Source organism: Lycium barbarum, chromosome 5 (genome assembly GCF_019175385.1).
Source record: "Lycium barbarum isolate Lr01 chromosome 5, ASM1917538v2, whole genome shotgun sequence".
Taxonomy (NCBI): Eukaryota; Viridiplantae; Streptophyta; class Magnoliopsida; order Solanales; family Solanaceae; genus Lycium; species Lycium barbarum.
In genome coordinates, this window is record NC_083341.1 from 7,361,736 (window position 1) to 7,380,395 (window position 18,660).

Sequence of the window (18,660 nt, forward strand, 5' to 3'; positions counted from 1 at the left end):
ACCCCATAGAGTTTAAGCTCTCGTTTGGCCTTAGACTTTGAAGTTGAAATTTGACAATTTGAGTTTTTGAAGTTGTGATTCCCATGGAACTTGAAGTTGTATCTGGACATGTATCATTACTTGGAAAAAATTTGAAGTTGCCTGAGTGAAAGTGAAATTTCTTCCAAAAAAAACTAGTTTGAGCCCGCTTTTGAAACTTGAAAATATTTTGCAAATAAAATTTCAAAATAAGATCAAATTTCATACCCAAACAGATATTTGAAGATTCTCAAAAGCTGATCCAAAATCTATACCCAAACGCTGGCTAAATCTCGGATCTTTCTTTAATATTTGTTTGCAACAAATTTTCAAGTGCCGAAAATTATCTGCAATAAAAAATAAAAGAAAAATGTAATTTTATAAATGAATCTTGTGAGCACAATTCCGTTGTTTTTTTTATTCTTCTCTCCTAAATGTTTCTGTGATTCGAGGGCCTTCAGTGTCGTATTTCTCGAATTGCAGGATGATTTGAATCTCCTAGAGATGTATTTCGATTGGTAGGAATGTCGAGCAGCACTTTGTCGTTTGGTTGATCTCCGGAAAGAACTCCGTTGAAGAACTATATAGTCGATGTAGCTGCTTTCTCTAATGTTTGCTGAATGTCTCCAGAAAGTTATGTAAACCCCCTATTTATAGATGTAGGAAGTATGCAACCCAAGTTTAGATGAACTATTTTGTCTCATTCTGATTGGTTGATGTAAATCATCAAGCTTATCACAATGCTATGTGATAAGGTTGCTTGTGATTGACCAAGACATGTCATTTTGGACATTTGACAATTTTTGATTGGTTCTTGTATTTGTCCAAGATTGCCACATCATTTGAGCACATGGCATCATTTTGTTGGTCTTGAATTTGACTGGGATGCCATGTCACTTGACACGTGGCATGAGTTTTGGGCCTCAAGATGAAATGGACCTTGGGCTTGAATTTAATTAAATGGACTTATTCAATTGTGTAGTCCGAATTAATCGTTCAGCCCAAATTATCATTGATTTAATTCAAATTTTATATGAATTTAACCCAATCAAATTTATGTGTCTACAATATTATCGCATACTTTTCATTTTTTCCACTTATTTGTGTGTTGCAAAAGAATATTATAAGGAATAGTTTTATTAAACTTTGTCACGACATTATTATTACATAAGTTTTCCATTTGTATTCATGTTATTTTTTGTTTCATATAACCCTAAAACTAAAAATATGAAATGAAATGTTCACTAAATTCTTGATATTTCTAGGTATATCATTAACGTCTTCTTCTACATCAATCTTTCCCATTTCTCCATTTCCCATTTTGCCCCTCACCAAGATCTCAACATCCTCATCGGAAAAAAATCATCAAAATTTGAAGGACCTTTTTGACAAAATTCAGTATTCTTCTGTACCAATCTGAATTTTCCGAGAAAAGTTAGGGTATGAGATTTTAATTAAGGGATAATTATGAGATCATCGTCTATCTCGCCGGAAAATTCAAGTAGTGCTCCGTCAACGTCACGGAAAATTCAAAACCCTAATTGTAAACACAGGTAATTATCTTTAAGCCCTAATTTTTTTAATCTTAATTTGCATTTTTAGTAACTTTTTTTATTCATAGATCTGAAATTTAGGTTTTGGCCAGTTATTACTATCTAATGTATGAAATTCAATTGAGATTTGATGATTTGTTGTAAAAATGTGTGGTTTTTTGGCTGTGTTTGTAAATGCAGGTTTATATTTGAACCCGGATTTTTATCTCAATTTTGCATTTTTAATAACTTTTTTTATTCATAGATCTGAAATGGAGTATAGGTTTTGGTCAATTATTACTATCTAATGTATGGAATTCAATCGAGATTTGATAATTGATTGTTAAAATGTGTGTTTTTGTGGCTATGTTTGTAATCGCAATGTTTGTATCTTGTAGTTGTAACAACAATTACAACTCATCACTAGCTTGTAATACAGGTTTATATTTAAAACCCTAATTTTTATCTTAATTTTGCATTGTTAGTTAAAAATAATAATTAATTCATAGATCTGAAATTTAGATTTTTATTTAATAATTACTATCTAATCCTGTGCTTTGATTATCTTATTTTATCTGTGTCGCTTTCGTTATTGTCATTTCCATATCGCTTTGAATTTCTTGGCCTTATTTGACCTCTTTTTATGCTTTCTATCGAGCTGAGGGTTTTTCGGAAATACAAGGTAGGAGTAAGGTCTACGTACACTCTACCCTTCCCAGACCCTACGTTGTGGGATTTCACTGGGTTGTTGTTGTTGTTGTTGTTGATGATGATTGATTGAAAAATGTGTGCCTTTTTGGCGATGTTTGTATCTTGTAGTTATAACAATAATAACAACTACGATTACACCTCAATCCCCAATTGCAAACGCAGGTTTATATTTAAACCCTAACTTTTATCTCAATTTTACATTTTTATTAATTTTTCCATTCATAGATCTGAAATTTAAGTTTTTATTCAATTAATACTCTTTAATGTATGAAATTCAATTGAGATTTGATGATTGATTGAAAAATGTGTGCTTTTTTGAATGATCGTAATTGCAATGTGTATCTTGTAGTTTTCATCCAAATTTAAGTGTCTTAGTTTGACTAGCTTGATAAAAAAGTTTCTTAGTTTGATTAGGCACAGAGTTTAAGAAATAAAGAGAGACCTTTGAATCTTGTGGTCCTAAATTAAGGATGTGCATAATGTACTAAAGTGTCATTTGAATCTTGTGGTTAAAACTTGCTATGTAGGATGTTTGAATTTTCAACCTACTAAACATAGAAAAAGACATTCTTTTTTGGAGTGACCAAAAAGGGAAGTAAGACACACAAAATGTCATTTGAAGCTTGTGGTTAAAACTTGCCATGTAGGATGTTTGAATTGTCAACTTACTAAATATAGAATAAGACACTCTTTTTGGGAGTGACCAAAAAGGGAAGAAAGACACATAAAATGTCATTTGAATCTTGTGGTTAAAACTTGCCATGTAGGATGTTTGAATTGTCAACTTGCTAAATATAGAATAAGATACTCTTTTTGGGAGTGACCAAAAAGGGAAGTAAGACACATAAATTGGACTGGGGGAGTAACAATTGTAAACACAGGTTTATCTTCAAACCCTAATTTTTATCTCAATTTTGCATATTTAGTGAAAAAAAATTATATTCTCAGATCTGAAATTTAGGTTTTATTCAATTTTTAGTCTTTAATGGATGGAATTCAACTGAGATTTGATGATTGATTGTAAAAATGTGTGCTTTTTGGATGATTGTAATTGCAATGTTTGTATCTTGTAGTTATAACAACAATAACAATAACTACTATTACACCTCAATCCCCAATTGTAAACACAGGTTTATATTTAAATCCTAATTTTCATCTGAATTTTGCATTTTTAGTAACTTTTTTTATTTACAGATCTGAAATTAAGTTTTTGTTCAATTATTGCCTGGAATTTAATTGAGATTTGATGATTGATCTTAGATTGTTGTTAAAATGTGTTTTTTTTGGATGATTGTAGTTGCTATGTTTGTATCTTGTAGTTATAACAACAATCACAACAGCTACTGTTACACCTCTTATTCGCTGATCTGAAATTTAGGTTTTATTCAATCATTGCCTGGAATCCAACTGAGATTTGATGATTGATCTTAGGCATGATATGGCGGCATGTTGTAAAAATGTGTGCTTTTGGATGATCACACTTGCAATGTTTGTATCTTGTAGTTATAACAACAATAATACTCCTTTCCGTCCCAATTTAAGTGTCCTAGTTTGACTAGACACGGAGTTTAAAAAATAAAGAGAGACTTTCGAATCCTGTGGTCCTAAATTAAAGACATGTGTAATGTACTAAAATGTCCTTTGAATCTTGTGGTTTTGAATTGACCAGGTAGGATGTTTGAATTGTCATCTTTCTGAATATAGAAAGAGACGTTCTTTTTGGGACAAATAAAAAAGGAACGTAAGATACTTAAATTGGGACAGAGGAACTAGTTATAACAACAATTACACCTCATCACTAGCTTGATGGGGTCGGCTATCTGAATCATGTTGCTCCATTTAGCTGTCTTAGTCCAATATTCGATATTTTAGAGTCTTACTAGAAGTTGTCTGCATTTTCTACAGATAGACAAATCTTTTAACAAGATTTTAGAACTCCTAGTGTGTATTAGAACTCAAGTAAACCCCCAGGATGCTAAAAAAGAAACTTCTATGCATTAGGTTTATCTTTGAATCCTAATTTTCACCTGAATTTTGCATTTTTAGTTACTTCCCTTATACATAGATCTGAAGTTTAGCTTTTGTTCAATTAAGTACTATCTAATACCTGGAATTCAATTGAGATTTGATGATTGATTGAAAAATGTGTGCTTTTTGGATGATTGTAATTGCAATGTTTGTATCTTGTAGTTATAACAACAATAACAACAATAACAACAATAACAACAATAACAACAACTACTATTACACCTCAATCCCCAATTGTAAACACAGGTTTATATCCAAAACCCTAATTTTTATCTGACTTTTGCATTTTTAGTAACTTTTTCTTGTTCACAGATCTGAAATTTAGGTTTTCTTCAATTATTGCATGGAATTCAACTGAGATTTGATAATTGATTGTAGGTTGTTAAAATTTGTGCTTTTTGTATGATCGTAACTGTGTTTGTATTTTATAGTTATAACAACAACAATTACACCTCATGTTGCTCCATCTAGACCGTCTTAGTGCAATATTTGATAATTTAGGTTGTTTCTAGAAGTTACTGTTACCTTCTCAAAAAAAAAAAAGGTTGTTTCTAGAAGTTATCTACATTTTCTACTGACATAACAATTCTCTAACAAGATTTTTAGAACTCCTAATGTACATTAGAACCCAAGTAAACCCGCAGATGCTAAAAAAGGAAACTTTTATATCTTCGAACACTATTTTTCATCTGTATTGTGCATCTTTAGTAACTTTTTTATTCGTAGATCTGAAATTTAGGTTTTTATTCAATTATTACTCTTTAATGTATGAAATTCAACTGATATTTTATGATTGATCTGAGGTGGCAGATGACTGTACAAAAATACAAAGAAAGATGGAATAGTAAAAGTAATATGGATATAGAATTTAAGGGATGATATTATTTTTAGTCTCTGAATTATTGGTCAATTTTGATTTTGGTCCTTATAATATGTGGCTAAGCAGGTCTAATCTTTAATTGAAACGTGTTTTTATGGTCCTTTTATACATGAAATATGTCATACTTTATCTATTTTAGGACTATATTACCCTCAAATATGAAATAACACTATGAACTTAACATATCGCAGGGTAACTAAATGGTGTAATTATTCATAGTTCAATAAATTAGTGAAGATTCACAAGCAGAGGGATCAAAAGTGTGCATTTCAATCAATTGAAATTTGCCTAGTCATATATCAGAGGATCAAAATTAAAATTGTCAAAGGTTGTCAAAATGTGTGCTTTTGGATGATCGTAATTACAATGTTTGTATCTTGTAGTTATAACAACAATTACACCTCATCCCTAGCTTGCTAGGGTCGGCTATGTGAATCATGTTGCTCCATTTATACTCGTTTTAGTCCAGTATTCGATAATTTAGATTCTATCTAGAAGTTGTCTACATTTTCTATGGACATACAAATCTCTAAAAGATTTTAGAACTCCTAGTGTACATTAGAACTCAAGTAAACCCCGGGATGCTAAAAAAGGAAACTTTTAAATATTAGGTTTATCTTTGAACCCTAATTTTAATCTGAATTTTGCATTTTTAGTTACTTTTTTATTCACAGATCTGAAATATGGGTTTTCTTCAATTATTACTATCTAATGCCTGGAATTGAACTGAGATTTGATGATTGATTGTCAAAATGTGTGCTTTTGGATGATCGTAATTGCAATGTTTGTATCTTGTAGTTATAACAACAATTACACTTCATGTTGCTCCATTTATACCCGTCGTAGTCCAATATTCGATATAGATTCTTTCTAGAAATTATCTACATTTTCTACTGATATACAAATCTGGAAAAAGATTTTAGAACTCCTAATGTACATTAGAACCCAAGTAAACCCCTGGGATGCTAAAAAAGGAAGCTCTTATATCTTCGAACCCTAATTTTCATCTGAATTTTGCATCTTTAGTTATTTTGCTTCTTCGCGGATCTGAAATTTAGCTTTTCTTCAATAATTACCATCTAATGCCTGGAATTTGACTTAGATTTGAGTGATTGATCTGAGGGGGTAGATGAACGCTTGTAGTAAAAAAGGTGTGCTTTTTGGATAATCATAATTTTAATGTTTGTATCTTGTAGTTGTACCCACTCCGTCCCAAAATAAGTGTTGCTTTAGCTCATTTCACGCCCATTAAGAAAAGCAATAAATGTTAGGTGTAGCTTACTAAGTTACCCGTAATTATTAGATTTTTTCTTGAGAATTGAGCACTATTAAGAAGAAAGTAGTTCTTTAATATAAGGTATAGCTGGATACAATCACTACTATTTTTGTCTTGAATCTTATTTTGGAACGGAGGGAGTAACTTATAACAACAACAATTACACCTCATCCCAAGCTTGCTGGGGTTGGCTATGTGAATCATGTTGCTCCATTTAGGCCCGTCTTAGTCCAATATTCAATAATTTGGATTCTTTCTACAAGTTATCTACATTTTCTACTGACACACTGCCTCCGTCCCAATTTAAGTGTCTTACTTTCCTTTTGATCTATCCCAAAAGAGTGCCTCTTTATACATTTAATAATAAGTTGACAATCCAAACATCCTACATGACAAGTTTATAACCACAACATTCAAATGACATTTAGTACATTACGCACATATTTAATTTAGGACCACAAGATTCAAAAATCTCTTTTTATTCCTTAAACTTTGTGCCCATTCAAACTAAGACACTTTCTAACAAGATCTTTAGAACATCTAGTGTATGTCAGAACCCCAAGTTCCTGTTAAAAATAAATAAATTAGAACCCCAAGTAAACCCCTGGGATGCTAAAAACGGGAACTTTTATATCTTTGGAGTGAAATGACAGTGAGAAAGAGGTGATTGATGTCTTCAACCTGGTTTTCACAAAGCAACACCTACTGCATATATTAAGTCCCCTAATCCAAAGATTTTCATGTGCAAGACAAACTCCGCTTGCTACCATGCAAGCAAAACATTGCACCTTTATAGGAGCTTTGTTTTGCCAAATGCATTTCCCAGGCTAATTTCATCGCGTGGGAGACTAAGCTGCTTCTAACAAGATCTGGCAGAAGACATCCTTTGGCATCGCCTTTCCGCCGCAATAAGGAGCAGAGGCGGTCCATTTCCAGTCAGCAATATTCCAGCCCAAATCAGACCAATATTGTGCTATTGAAACTTCACTCAATATATGCCAGAAAGAGTCCCAATTCTCCCAGCTAATGAACAGTGCAGAAACAAATGTTTAATACTATACTCTCATTCTCTTCCACACATAAATAACATCTATTGCACAACGCAATACCTCTTTTGCACAGATTATCATGCGTTGAGCAGGTTCCTAAAACTCTCAGCTAGCTAAAACATGCCACTTTTGTGGGTGCATTACTTCTCATATTAATTTCCAAGGCAAATCATACATGTCTGGGCTCTTCACCTTTAAAGGACCAATATCTTCTTCTTTTCACTGCGACATTTGTATGGCCATAAATCATCTCGTTAAATTCAATTTAGTGCGAAGGTTTCTTTAGTAGGAATGTATAATAATAATTAGGATATAGTCCGTATATTAGAATCCTAGGATAAATAATTAAATATTTAGCCAAGTAGATTTTATGGCATATGAAATGATGAATTAAACTAGCTTGCCTTTTATCTGTTTTTTTTTTGATTGCTGATATGGTTTATTTTTCTACCTGCTACAGTAATGTCTTTCAGCTGTTAACAAGGAGGGAGGTAACTCCTCGAACTAAACGTGCTTCCAGAAAGTTTTGGGGTGAGAACACTAAATGTACTCTCGACTCCGATGGGTTAAAAAGTGAAGTGGCAAGTGATGCTAGACGGGGACTAGTATCATGGTAACTTCATTATCCTCCCTTTTTTCCTGTAAAAGTTTGATAGAATCTGCTCCACCTTTTTTCTCGGTCTGTCTCAATTAATTATTGCAGGGTAGAGGCTGAGTCGATGCAACATTTATCAGCCAAGTATTGCTCACTGTTGCCTCCTCCAAGGTCTACCATTGCAGCAGCATTCAGTCCTGATGGGCGGACACTTGCTTCTACGCAGTCAGTCTCTCTTCAATTACATAGACTTGTATAATCTGTGCTGTGTTATGCTAGTTTTGTATCTATCTGTCGATTTAATCATAGTTATCTTAATTGTCTAGTGCTCCCATCTTGCAAACTACCAATTCACTAACCACTGTCCATATGTAAATATGCAAAATTGTTGTGAATTTTGAATTTTCCCTCCTTACTGATTAAGTAAGATAGTCAGGCAAGAAATGTACTTGTATTAGGTGGGAATAAACTCAGCAATTTTACTTGGCTAAGTTTGCTAACATAATTTTCTGGTAGCAGTGGCGATCACACGGTGAAAATAATTGACTGCCAAACTGGGAAATGCTTAAAGGTTTTGAGTGGACACCGCAGGACACCTTGGGTGGTATGGCCGTCTTTTTTTGCTGAATGTTTTGGGATATCACCTTTCTTTCTGGATATCTTACATTCTAGTTAACATCTGTAGGTTCGTTTCCATCCATTGTACCCTGAAATACTTGCAAGTGGAAGTTTGGACCACGAAGTTCGGTTATGGGATGCAAAAACTGCCGAGTGTATAGGATCACGTGATTTTTGTAATGACCTATAACATCTTAGTAGCTAAAAGAAAAAACCGTGTGTGCTTTACTCTTTTCTTTTGACTGTAAATGGTGAAATATTCATTTTCTACAGATCGTCCCATCGCATCCATTGCATTCCATGCCCAGGGAGAAGTTCTGGCTGTTGCTTCTGGCCACAAGGTAAAAATTCTGGACTCAAAATACTCTCTTGGGTGATTTGCATTTCATGTTCTGGTAGTGGGTGCTGATGTTCCAATCTATGACAGCTTTACATATGGCAGTACAACAGAAGAGGAGAGGCTTCTTCACCAGCAATTATACTGAAGACGCGGCGGTCTCTTCGTGCTGTACATTTCCACCCGCATGCTGCCCCGTTTCTTTTAACAGCTGAGGTATTGCTGCGTTTTTTGGTGACTCGAGGTGTGAATTGTGATTGTTTTAGATGCCATCAACCCTTTATTTTGCAGGTCAATGATCTGGACTCATCCGATTCCTCAATGACACGTGCGACTTCTCCGGGTAACTTGCGGTATACTCCTCCTACTGTGTATTTGACTGATGCTCATTCCACTTATCAATCTGCTTCAGCAAATGAACTGCCTATCATGTCTCTACCATTCCTGATCTGGCCATCAATTGCTAGAGGTGATCCTAGAACGCCCGTGCAGCAGAGTGATACAGATGTGGGATCTGACAGTATACAACACAGAGCAGACACTTCGTCATCTGTCCGCCTTCTTACATATTCAACTCCTTCCGGCCAGTATGAACTTTTATTGTCACCTATTGAGCAAAGTGCATCTCCTGCACAAGAAGCTTATACTGGTTCTTCTCTCAGGGAAAACGAGACAGGTACCCAACCTTTGGTTGATCCCATGGAGACTGACGGGCAGCCAGAAGAGAGAAACAATCAGTTTTTCCCTTTTAGTGACCCGGCATATTGGGAATTGCCTTTTTTGCAAGGATGGCTGATTGGCCAAAGCCAAGCTCAACAAGCAACTCGTTCAGAGCTTAGTGGTGCTACCACCAATCCCTCAACTTATGGCGAACTGGAAAATCCTTCTACTGTTCCCTCGGTAATTTCAAGCAATAGTCATCCAAGATCCGGTAGGTCTGGTTCTCGGCACCGTTCTTCACGATCTCGAGCGATCCCTGTTGCTAGAGCTGGTGATGGTGCTGCTCCCCTTAATGTTGTGCATGATGAGAGTGATTCCCAAATATCTATTGGTCGCATCCAGTCAGAGATAGCTACATCGTTGGCTGCAGCAGCAGCTGCTGAATTACCTTGCACTGTGAAACTCAGAATATGGCCTCATGATATTAAGGATCCATGTGCACCCCTTGATGCTGAAAGATGTCGGTTAATAATACCTCATGCTGTACTTTGCAGGTGGGAATAATAAATACTGTCTCAAATCTTTGGCTTTGTGGCCTATGGCCCTATATGGCTAAGCTTTTAAAGACACTGGGATATTAAGCTCTCATGAAGAATCATGTTGGACCTATATTTTTATTATAGTAGCTGATGATTAGCCTCTTAGCCCTATACTTCGGAAAAATTGCACTAATTAATTTGGCAGTTCCTATTTTGAATGTGAGAATGAAAATAGATATGCTGTTAGATTTACTCTTCTAATGCTTACTTTGAGGTATAATTTTCAGTGAAATGGGAGCCCATTTTTCACCATGTGGGAGATTTTTAGCAGCTTGTGTTGCATGTATTCTGCCAAACGTGGACTCTGACCCTGGTTTTCATGGTCATCTTCATCATGATACTATGGCAGCTGCGACTTCTCCGACCAGACATCCAATTGCTGCCCATCAGGTTATGTATGAGCTACGGATATATTCCCTGGAGGAGGCAACGTAATTACCGAATCACAATAGCTTCTCTTTTACTTTCTCTTCTGCTTATTCCCTGTCCCCTTTCTTTATTTTTATCTCTGCTATGGTTGTTTTGTTGGTTACTTAATACTCTTTGTCGTGTGTAGGTTCGGTTCCGTGCTTGCAGCTAGGGCAATTAGAGCTGCTCATTGTTTAACTTCAATTCAGGTAAATGCTTCATTTAGGTTATTTACATTCATTGCTTGGTTTTATTAAACTTGTTTTCTGTTAGAGAAAGGCAGTTCTATATGGAATTGAACTCTTGGTCTTTTTGTACTAGGTTATTTACATCATGGCCTGGTTTTATTAAACTTGTTTTCTGTTAGAGAAAGGTGTTTTCTGGTAGAGAAAGAGAAGTTCTACATGGAATTAAATTCTTGATCTTTTCTTTCTTTTTGCCTTTTTTCTACCAAGGAAATAAAACACTAAATCTAATAGTTTTTGCTTTAAAACTTGTAAGGAATGGAAAATATATTAGATCTATAACTTTACAAAACAAATAATTGTAAGATCTTTATGACTTAAAAAAAAAAAACTTATCAAAAGAAATATATATTAGATCTATATGAAAGAGAGAAGTAGCGGAAAAGGTTCAGTTCACGTCTGTTTTGTTCAGTGAATGAAAATCATGAGACTGAGCACATGATTGTGATAAGATGTGTTGGTCTAGAGATGGCAGTATGGCGCAGGATGTAGATTGTTTGTTGATAAATGCAATCTGCATTTTTAAGTAAAAAGTTTCATTAAATGAAAGGGCAAAAACGTACCCGTATACAAGGAGTATACCAAAAAACTAGTAAGCCTTACAACAAGTCATGGCTTTCTACGAACAACACCCAATCATCTATAATTCGATGAGCTTAGGGCAAAAACATGCCCGTATACAAGAAGTATACCAAAAAACTAGAAAGCCTTACAACAAGTCATGGCTTTCTACGAACACCCAATCGTCTATAAGTGGATTAACTGTAACTGTCTCTTCATTCTTCTCTTTATTGAGTTTCATGTCATTGTTATATTGTAGATGTCTTTACATCTGCAGATAGTATTCTGACTCGTAAAATCGAACTTGCGTAGCCCTCTACATAACCGATCAAAAGAATGAAAGTTCTAATCCGTCTACACCAGTATCTGGGGAGATTTTACCAATAGCAGTCAACAAAGAATATGCTAAAATTAAATGGCATGATGGCAAGTTGGATTTCATAAAGGGATAATTTCAATAATATAGCTATATTTTTATTGACATCCGCATAGCCAATTTTTTTTTTGGCAACAATGTTTATACACACGATATACAAATCATACAACTTTTTTTTTATTGAGAAGGAACATTATACATATTATACACTTACTGTAGACAATGTATAAACCTTGCATAAAAATGTATAATATTGTATAAAAGGGCCATATCGGCTAATATTAGAAATATTGGCCATTTCGGGTAAATAATTTTTCCAAATAGACAAAGTGTTATTTTCCCTTTCATAAATTGCTTAATTCTTATTTTTGTAAAATTATTCGATCATTGGCACTTAACTTATTGACTCATAATAGTAAACCTTTTTATTCTTGGACTATGCTTTGTTGCGTACTGATCTGAGACATTTATTGGGTCTCCTCATCTGTTGTAATTGCAGTTTTCTCCAACTTCAGAGCATCTGTTACTTGCTTATGGGCGTCGCCACAGTTCACTACTGAAAAGTGTTGTGATTGACGGAGAGACAACTATACCCATTTACACGATTCTTGAGGTGAGAAGCATCTTATGTCTGGGCTTAAAATTTTATAGAGAGTATTACTACTTTCATGGGTCTCTATAGCTATGTTATGTAAACATTTACTAATACTTGTTTCAATTTATGATTACATTTTTGAATGCTTAGTTTTTTGTGTGAATATAAAATAAAATAAAATTGTGAGCTTTGGGCATCTAATATGCTTAATGTACTCAATGAAATATTTTCAATCACCTGTAGACATTTCAAGTAGTTAACTTTAAACCATGCCGTGGTGTTTTCTCTAACCAACAATACTCTTTTACTAAGTACGTTCTTGTATTTGAAACAGAAGGAGCGTGTACAACACGTGTAAAATCTAAAAAAGCCCCATATGAATATATTATGCCAACAGGCAGTCAAGAATCAGTACATGAATTTTAACGAGTTTGAAAGTTGTATTGAGAAGTAATCTATATGGAACTTCTGACGCGACTATTTGTTTCAAGGGTCATGGGTATGTAACTACTCAAAATATCATCTTTCCTTGTGTACAATTCATTGGAAAACACAATACATAGCTAGTTTAATGAAATCAATTGACGCCTGTGCTTGATCTACAAGCCTGATATAATTAAAAACGAGCTGCAGTGAGTACCTAATACAACTGTTAAACTATGCTACTTTGTTTATCTGATTTTGTGCCAACATACTAGAATATTTGGTGCACTAGAACAATTACAATGTTGAAGGGTTTGAACTTGCCTGTTGGCTTGGCATGCACTATACAGGTTTTAGATTCATGTTAAATGGATGATATAGTAAAGCAGGAAATGCATGTTGCTTGTGGCTTGTATGTCTTAAGCCGTTAAGGCGTTGAAAGTACCTTGAAGAGTTTAGAGTTGTATTGGCTAGCTAAGCTTTTAAATCCTATTTTAAGGAGTAGAAAGATGCCAAATGAGTGGAGAAAGAGCGATATGAATGAGGAAGGTATTCAAAGTTGTGCGAACTATCCTGGTATTAAATTTCTGGATTGTAGATAATCTTCTTGAAAAGAATGATAGTGCTTAGATTTAGGGATACAATAAGAGTGAAGGGGACCTAATTTGGATTTATACCATGTAGACATAATGGAGGCGGTATCTTTTGAGAAGAAGAATGATGAAATTTATATAGAAAGGATGAAGGATCTTTCCCATGATAGTTCGATTGATCTAGAGAAAACATCTGATAAAGAGCCAAGGTGGGTGTTTGAGGGGAAAAAAAGAGAATACCATTGCCGGTCCCAAGCCCGGATAAAGGAGGAGGGTTGCCGAGGGTCAATCGGAAACAGCCTCCCTACCCAGGTAGGGGTAAGGCTGCGTACATCTTACCCTCCCCAGACCCCACTATTGTGGGATTACACTGGGTAGTGACCATATATATATATATATAGAGAGAGAGAGAGAGAGAGAGGATGTTTTAGTGGACAGAGTTATGTGGTATTGGTGCTGGTGGGAGATAGCAGGTAGCCCGTAGAATTAGTTGAGGTGCGCAAGCTGGCCAGATATTATGGGGTGTGTGTGTGTGTTTTACAGGAAGCCATCACAAGTGGGAACAATTTTATGAGATGAAGAGAAGTTTCCACAATTGCGAGTTTTTACCCGAAAATCTAACCTTAGCCCTAATTGTTTATCCTAGTTATTGATGAACTAATAATAGTATTCCGGATAAGGTTCCCTGGTGCATTGCTATTGACAGAGATATTGTGTTTATTGACGAAGCTCGCGAGAGAATTAACTAAAACTTGAAACTGTAGAGAAGCACTCTGAAGTGCAAGGGTTTTAGGAAAAGTCAAAGTGAGAATATATTTGCTGCAACTTTAGCCCCATAGGAAGAGCGAAGGGGAAGTGAGGTTAGATGATACTGTGATTTCCAAATGCCAGTAATTTAGATATCTAGATTTAGTCTTCTAAAATGGCATGACATATGAAGGTCTTACACATGAATGAAACAAAGGAGGTGAAGCCAGCTTTCCACAAGATGAGCCTCGTCAAAATACAGATATTGTATTTAAATGGATGTGTGTGATGCAAGATTGAAAATACCATATTTGACAGAAAGTGCAAATAACAAATATAAACTTTTTTTTAGTTTCAAAAAAAGGAGTAAGATGAGAAAAGGTTAACTGTGATGGTTTGGCAATCTCTCAAGTATACACTCCATATGCACTAGCATAGGTGCGGCAATATGACGACCAAAAAAAAAAAAAACGAGGTTGACCTACAATTACCTGGAGGAAAGTTGTATTTAGACTTATAATTTCTCTAAATTAACAACGATTTTGATTAAGAACATAAGACAACGGAAGCAAATGATCCATTAATGTGATACCAACTAGTTGTATAATGTTTAGTTCTTTTTTGAAATTCAGCCTAGCAGGCAGCTTTTTTGACTAGTTAACACTTATGTGTTAGTATAGAGATAAGCATGAGATTGAGGAAACACGTAATTCCCTGAAAAGATAAACTATTTAGTTCTGGTATAGAGTGTGTCCGACTAGTTGATTGATTTATTGAATCTAATGTGCCCCAATAAGTTCGGCATTGATTCTAGTTGATTGATTGAGTAACCACTATCAAGGTAACCACGAACAACTTGTGTAATGCGAATCGATCCTTCTTCCTTTACTCGTTTGAGTAAGCGTTTCTGGAACTACATTAGACATCTGCTTCAAAGAGCTAAGTCAAATACGACTTACATGATGCAAATAAAATAAGTCCTTATAGTTGAAAGCTGAGGCCTGAGAAATTAAGAAAAACTCTAGAAGAGGAAGGAACCCAGGGAAACTATGATTAAATTGGGGCAACCAACGTACATGCTAAATTTATCTCTTGAAATTGTATGCCTGTGTGCTGGCAGTTGTAGGGGAAAATTTTCCTCTCTGTTTTTGCATATTCTGTTTTCTCTAGTTTCTAAGCTGCGCATTTCGGAATCAGGTCTATAGAGTTTCTGATATGGATCTTGTGAGAGTTCTTCCCAGTGCGGAGGATGAGGTCAATGTTGCTTGTTTCCATCCTTCAGTTGGTGGTGGCCTTGTCTATGGAACCAAGGTAAACAATGTAGACTTTTTATGAGCTTTTACGTTTCTTGGTTCTAAACATAATATATATCCCCGTCTCAAAAAGCTCATCATGGTTTATTTTCCTCAAATTTTGCAGGAAGGGAAATTAAGGATTCTCCAATATGACAATTCAAATAGCTTGGGCCGCACAATATCCAGTTCTCCTGTTGAAAACATGCTCGAGGTATAATAAGGGCTGAACTGAGTTTGTAATTACTTCTTCTTGTTCAGCTATTATTAATCATGATTTTAGGAGTTACAACTTTTTATTAGCATATGGCTTTCTAGGCAGGATGGTCATATGATGTATCAAGCTTTGTTTCTTAATTGTGTAGAATAAGATTGAATTGCCAATTTACAACTGCCCCTGTCCCATTATATGTGACATACTTTCCTTTTTAGTTTGTCCCAAAACAAATGACACCTTTCTATATTAGAAACAATTTTAAACTTTCTATTTTCCAACGACATGATTTTGTATTTTTGTAGACACAAAAATGTTTGACATGTTTTAGACACAGGTTTCAAATGTCTCTTTTTTTGCCTTAAAACTCCGTGACACTGTCACATAAATTGGGGCAGAGGGAGTAATAAAAAGGCATAGTCTTTCATCAGTGGTTCTCGTTCAATAGAAGTTGACTCCACCAGATAACCTTCCCCTGCGAGCCTTGACATTGATCTTGTCGTATGCAAATGGCTTTAACTAAGTTGACAATGAATTTGAAGTGAGTATTTTAGTCTGAGAGAACTTACATCATTATCTTGTAAATTGAATGCAGGTCCCGACATATGCTTTGGAAGGCTAGTAGCTTTTGATGATACGAAAAGGTGATAGGTATATTTCATTTGGCAACATTTTTTTTCCCCTAAATTTGTTTGTTGGTGAATGTTGGGATATTGTCACTCACTTCTTTCACGCAAGTCCTATTTCTTTTGTGATTGGAAAAATTCAGTAAGCGTTTTAAGCCCAACTTGGTTACCGGTTTCTGTTTGAAGTGGAAGTGTTTGCAGTCTGCATCATTACTATCTTTTAGAGTACTATTGAATGGTGCTTTTTCCATGTTATTTCGTGCAGCCATTGGGTGGGGTTGGAGAGTTGGAGGTTAATGAGTATGCATGAAGATGAGTCTCTATTGATGTGAACAACAACAACAACATACCCAGTGTAATCCCACAAGCGTGGTCTGGGGAGGGTGGTATGTTCGCAGCCTTACGCCTACCTTGTGAAGGTAGAGAGGCTGTCTCCGATAGACCCTCGGCTCAAGTAACGCATATAAAAAATCAAGTATGTAAAGGAAATACAGTAGTGCAGAAGCCATGCTGAGAACAGTAGCAACAATAAATAATACGATAATAGAAGCAAAGGAAACAACAGTTAATACTAATATCAAAGAATAAGATGGTAGGAGAGTAATAATAACAATACTGATAAGGGAAACTAGACAACGCTCGACTACCTACTAATTGTCTACCCTATTTCTCGTCCGTCATGTCTTCCTATCAAGGGTCATGTCCTCCGTAAGCTGCAAGTGTGTCATGTCCTGTGTCATGTCCTGTCTAATCACCTCTCTCAAACTTCTTTGGCCTCCCTCTGGTCCTCTACCTCTCCTCATACCCACCATAGCCAACCCCTCACACCTCCTCACTTGGACATCTTGCATATGCCCGAACGAGAGATCCTTAAGGACTGAACTAGACTTTGCTAGTGGAACATTTAGAGTAATGGTGTGTACTAGCAACTTCAGCATGGCATAAAAGATTGCTCCTTGGGGTAGCTGCTTTTTGTGGAAAATGGGAGAAAGGGAAATAAGCCTCGTGTCTCCATATATCCTTTGTTGTGGGCGAGGGTTGATGATGAATAGGTCTCTTTATCCATCTGTCTTTGTTAGATTTTTCTTCTTAATAATGACACTTCATATCTCTCATATACTCTGTTTTCTCCTTTGTTAAAGAATTTTCAATTTGGTGAAGTTTGTGAGCCTGATTCTGTGAATATTAAACAAACAAGCAGTTATAGCGTGAGAATCACTAGAAGGTCATGCTTGCTATGAATCACTTTCACAATGTTTGAAGTTGACCTATCATCTCTGCCCAAATTTGAAGTACTCAATGGGTTTTAATTTGGGCGGTTAAGGTGCATATAAAGAATTCATCACTTCACATGGCTAAGTTAATCGAAATGCCAGGAAGATGCATCTTGATTCTTTCCAGACTGCTGTTGAATTTGTTCAATTGCATCATCAGGATAGTGTCTTGTGCCTTTGTTTTTTTGCTTTTTCAATTTTAAAGTTCTTTAGAGTGCCTCAACTTATATGTTAGTACTAAAGATTTGTCTGACGAGTATTACTATTCAGTGTCTCGTAACAATATACTAATCCGGCTATGGCTAGCAGGTGCAAAGATGAGTGCTTTTGCTGGTGACAATGAAACCTTGACATCTTAATGCAGCACAGCAGAATATGAAAGAGGTTTATACTTGAGCTTGTCTAACCTGGCCGCTACAGATTAAATGGCACTATCAGGGACCGAAAGTTCACAGAGCGTCTCGCCTGAACTACTACCCATGTGTCTGCAGTAACGCTCTGGACTTCTCTGTCTGATGGAAGTAAGTGCTGGCGGGGAATTGAGGGACTGTTTCTAAAATTTCCCGGCAGATGACTTCAAATGTACTATAGTAGTTGGATTTTATTGAATTTTCTTTCAGAAGAAAAAAGAAAGAAAAAGGTCGTCACACACATTGAGCTTTTCTCCGGGTCATCTTTTTACTCTTGAAGTACAGTAGTGATTTCTATGATTTTTTTTCTACATGTTGTAAAAGAAATTTGCTCTTTTTTCTTCTTTTTTCTTTTGGCTATGAAATTGAGACGTTGTCCTGGTGTTTAAATGAACGCTTTATAAAATGGTCACTTTCAGTCGCCTTTTGTTGAATTAACACTTGGGGTGTTTGAACGGCAGGTTTCTAGTATGGTTTAATTTCAGCTGCTCATTCCATGATGAGTTTTGCAATAATGTGATGAACTGATTTCCAAAAGCTGTTAATGCGATTGCTGTCGTGGTTCGACATTTGTGTAGAATCAACTTTTTGAA

At 35.5% G+C, this 18,660-nt stretch overlaps 1 protein-coding gene across 6 annotated transcripts; it reads left to right on the forward strand.

The window, feature by feature from the left end:
* The first annotated feature begins 1,225 nt into the window (after nt 1–1,225).
* On the forward strand, nt 1,226–18,491 carry LOC132640307 (uncharacterized). 6 transcript variants are annotated; one of them, XM_060356836.1, is made up of 18 exons: nt 1,226–1,571; nt 2,370–2,423; nt 7,955–8,107; nt 8,198–8,314; nt 8,609–8,693; nt 8,775–8,883; nt 8,981–9,048; nt 9,135–9,260; nt 9,336–9,397; nt 9,512–9,631; nt 9,707–10,258; nt 10,531–10,734; nt 10,860–10,920; nt 12,393–12,506; nt 15,449–15,562; nt 15,671–15,757; nt 16,353–16,401; nt 17,967–18,491. In XM_060356836.1, the coding sequence occupies exons 1-17, from the start codon at nt 1,486–1,488 to the stop codon at nt 16,377–16,379; spliced, it is 2,139 nt and encodes a 712-aa protein (XP_060212819.1). In that variant the 5' UTR covers nt 1,226–1,485; the 3' UTR covers nt 16,380–16,401; nt 17,967–18,491. The 6 variants fall into 6 exon arrangements, with proteins under 6 accessions (XP_060212819.1, XP_060212818.1, XP_060212817.1 ...); XM_060356835.1 differs by having other exon boundaries at nt 9,512–10,258; XM_060356834.1 differs by having other exon boundaries at nt 9,336–9,372; nt 9,457–10,258.
* The last annotated feature ends 169 nt before the right edge of the window (nt 18,492–18,660 follow it).

Bases quoted from the DNA above. Each gene is read 5' to 3' on its own strand.
- LOC132640307 (XM_060356831.1), top strand. From the start codon at position 1,486: ATGAGATCATCGTCTATCTCGCCGGAAAATTCAAGTAGTGCTCCGTCA. The intron at 1,572-2,369 runs GTAATTATCTTT...TGTATCTTGTAG, and splicing joins AACCCTAATTGTAAACACAG to TTATAACAATAATAACAACT. The intron at 2,424-7,954 runs GTTTATATTTAA...TACCTGCTACAG, and splicing joins ATCCCCAATTGCAAACGCAG to TAATGTCTTTCAGCTGTTAA.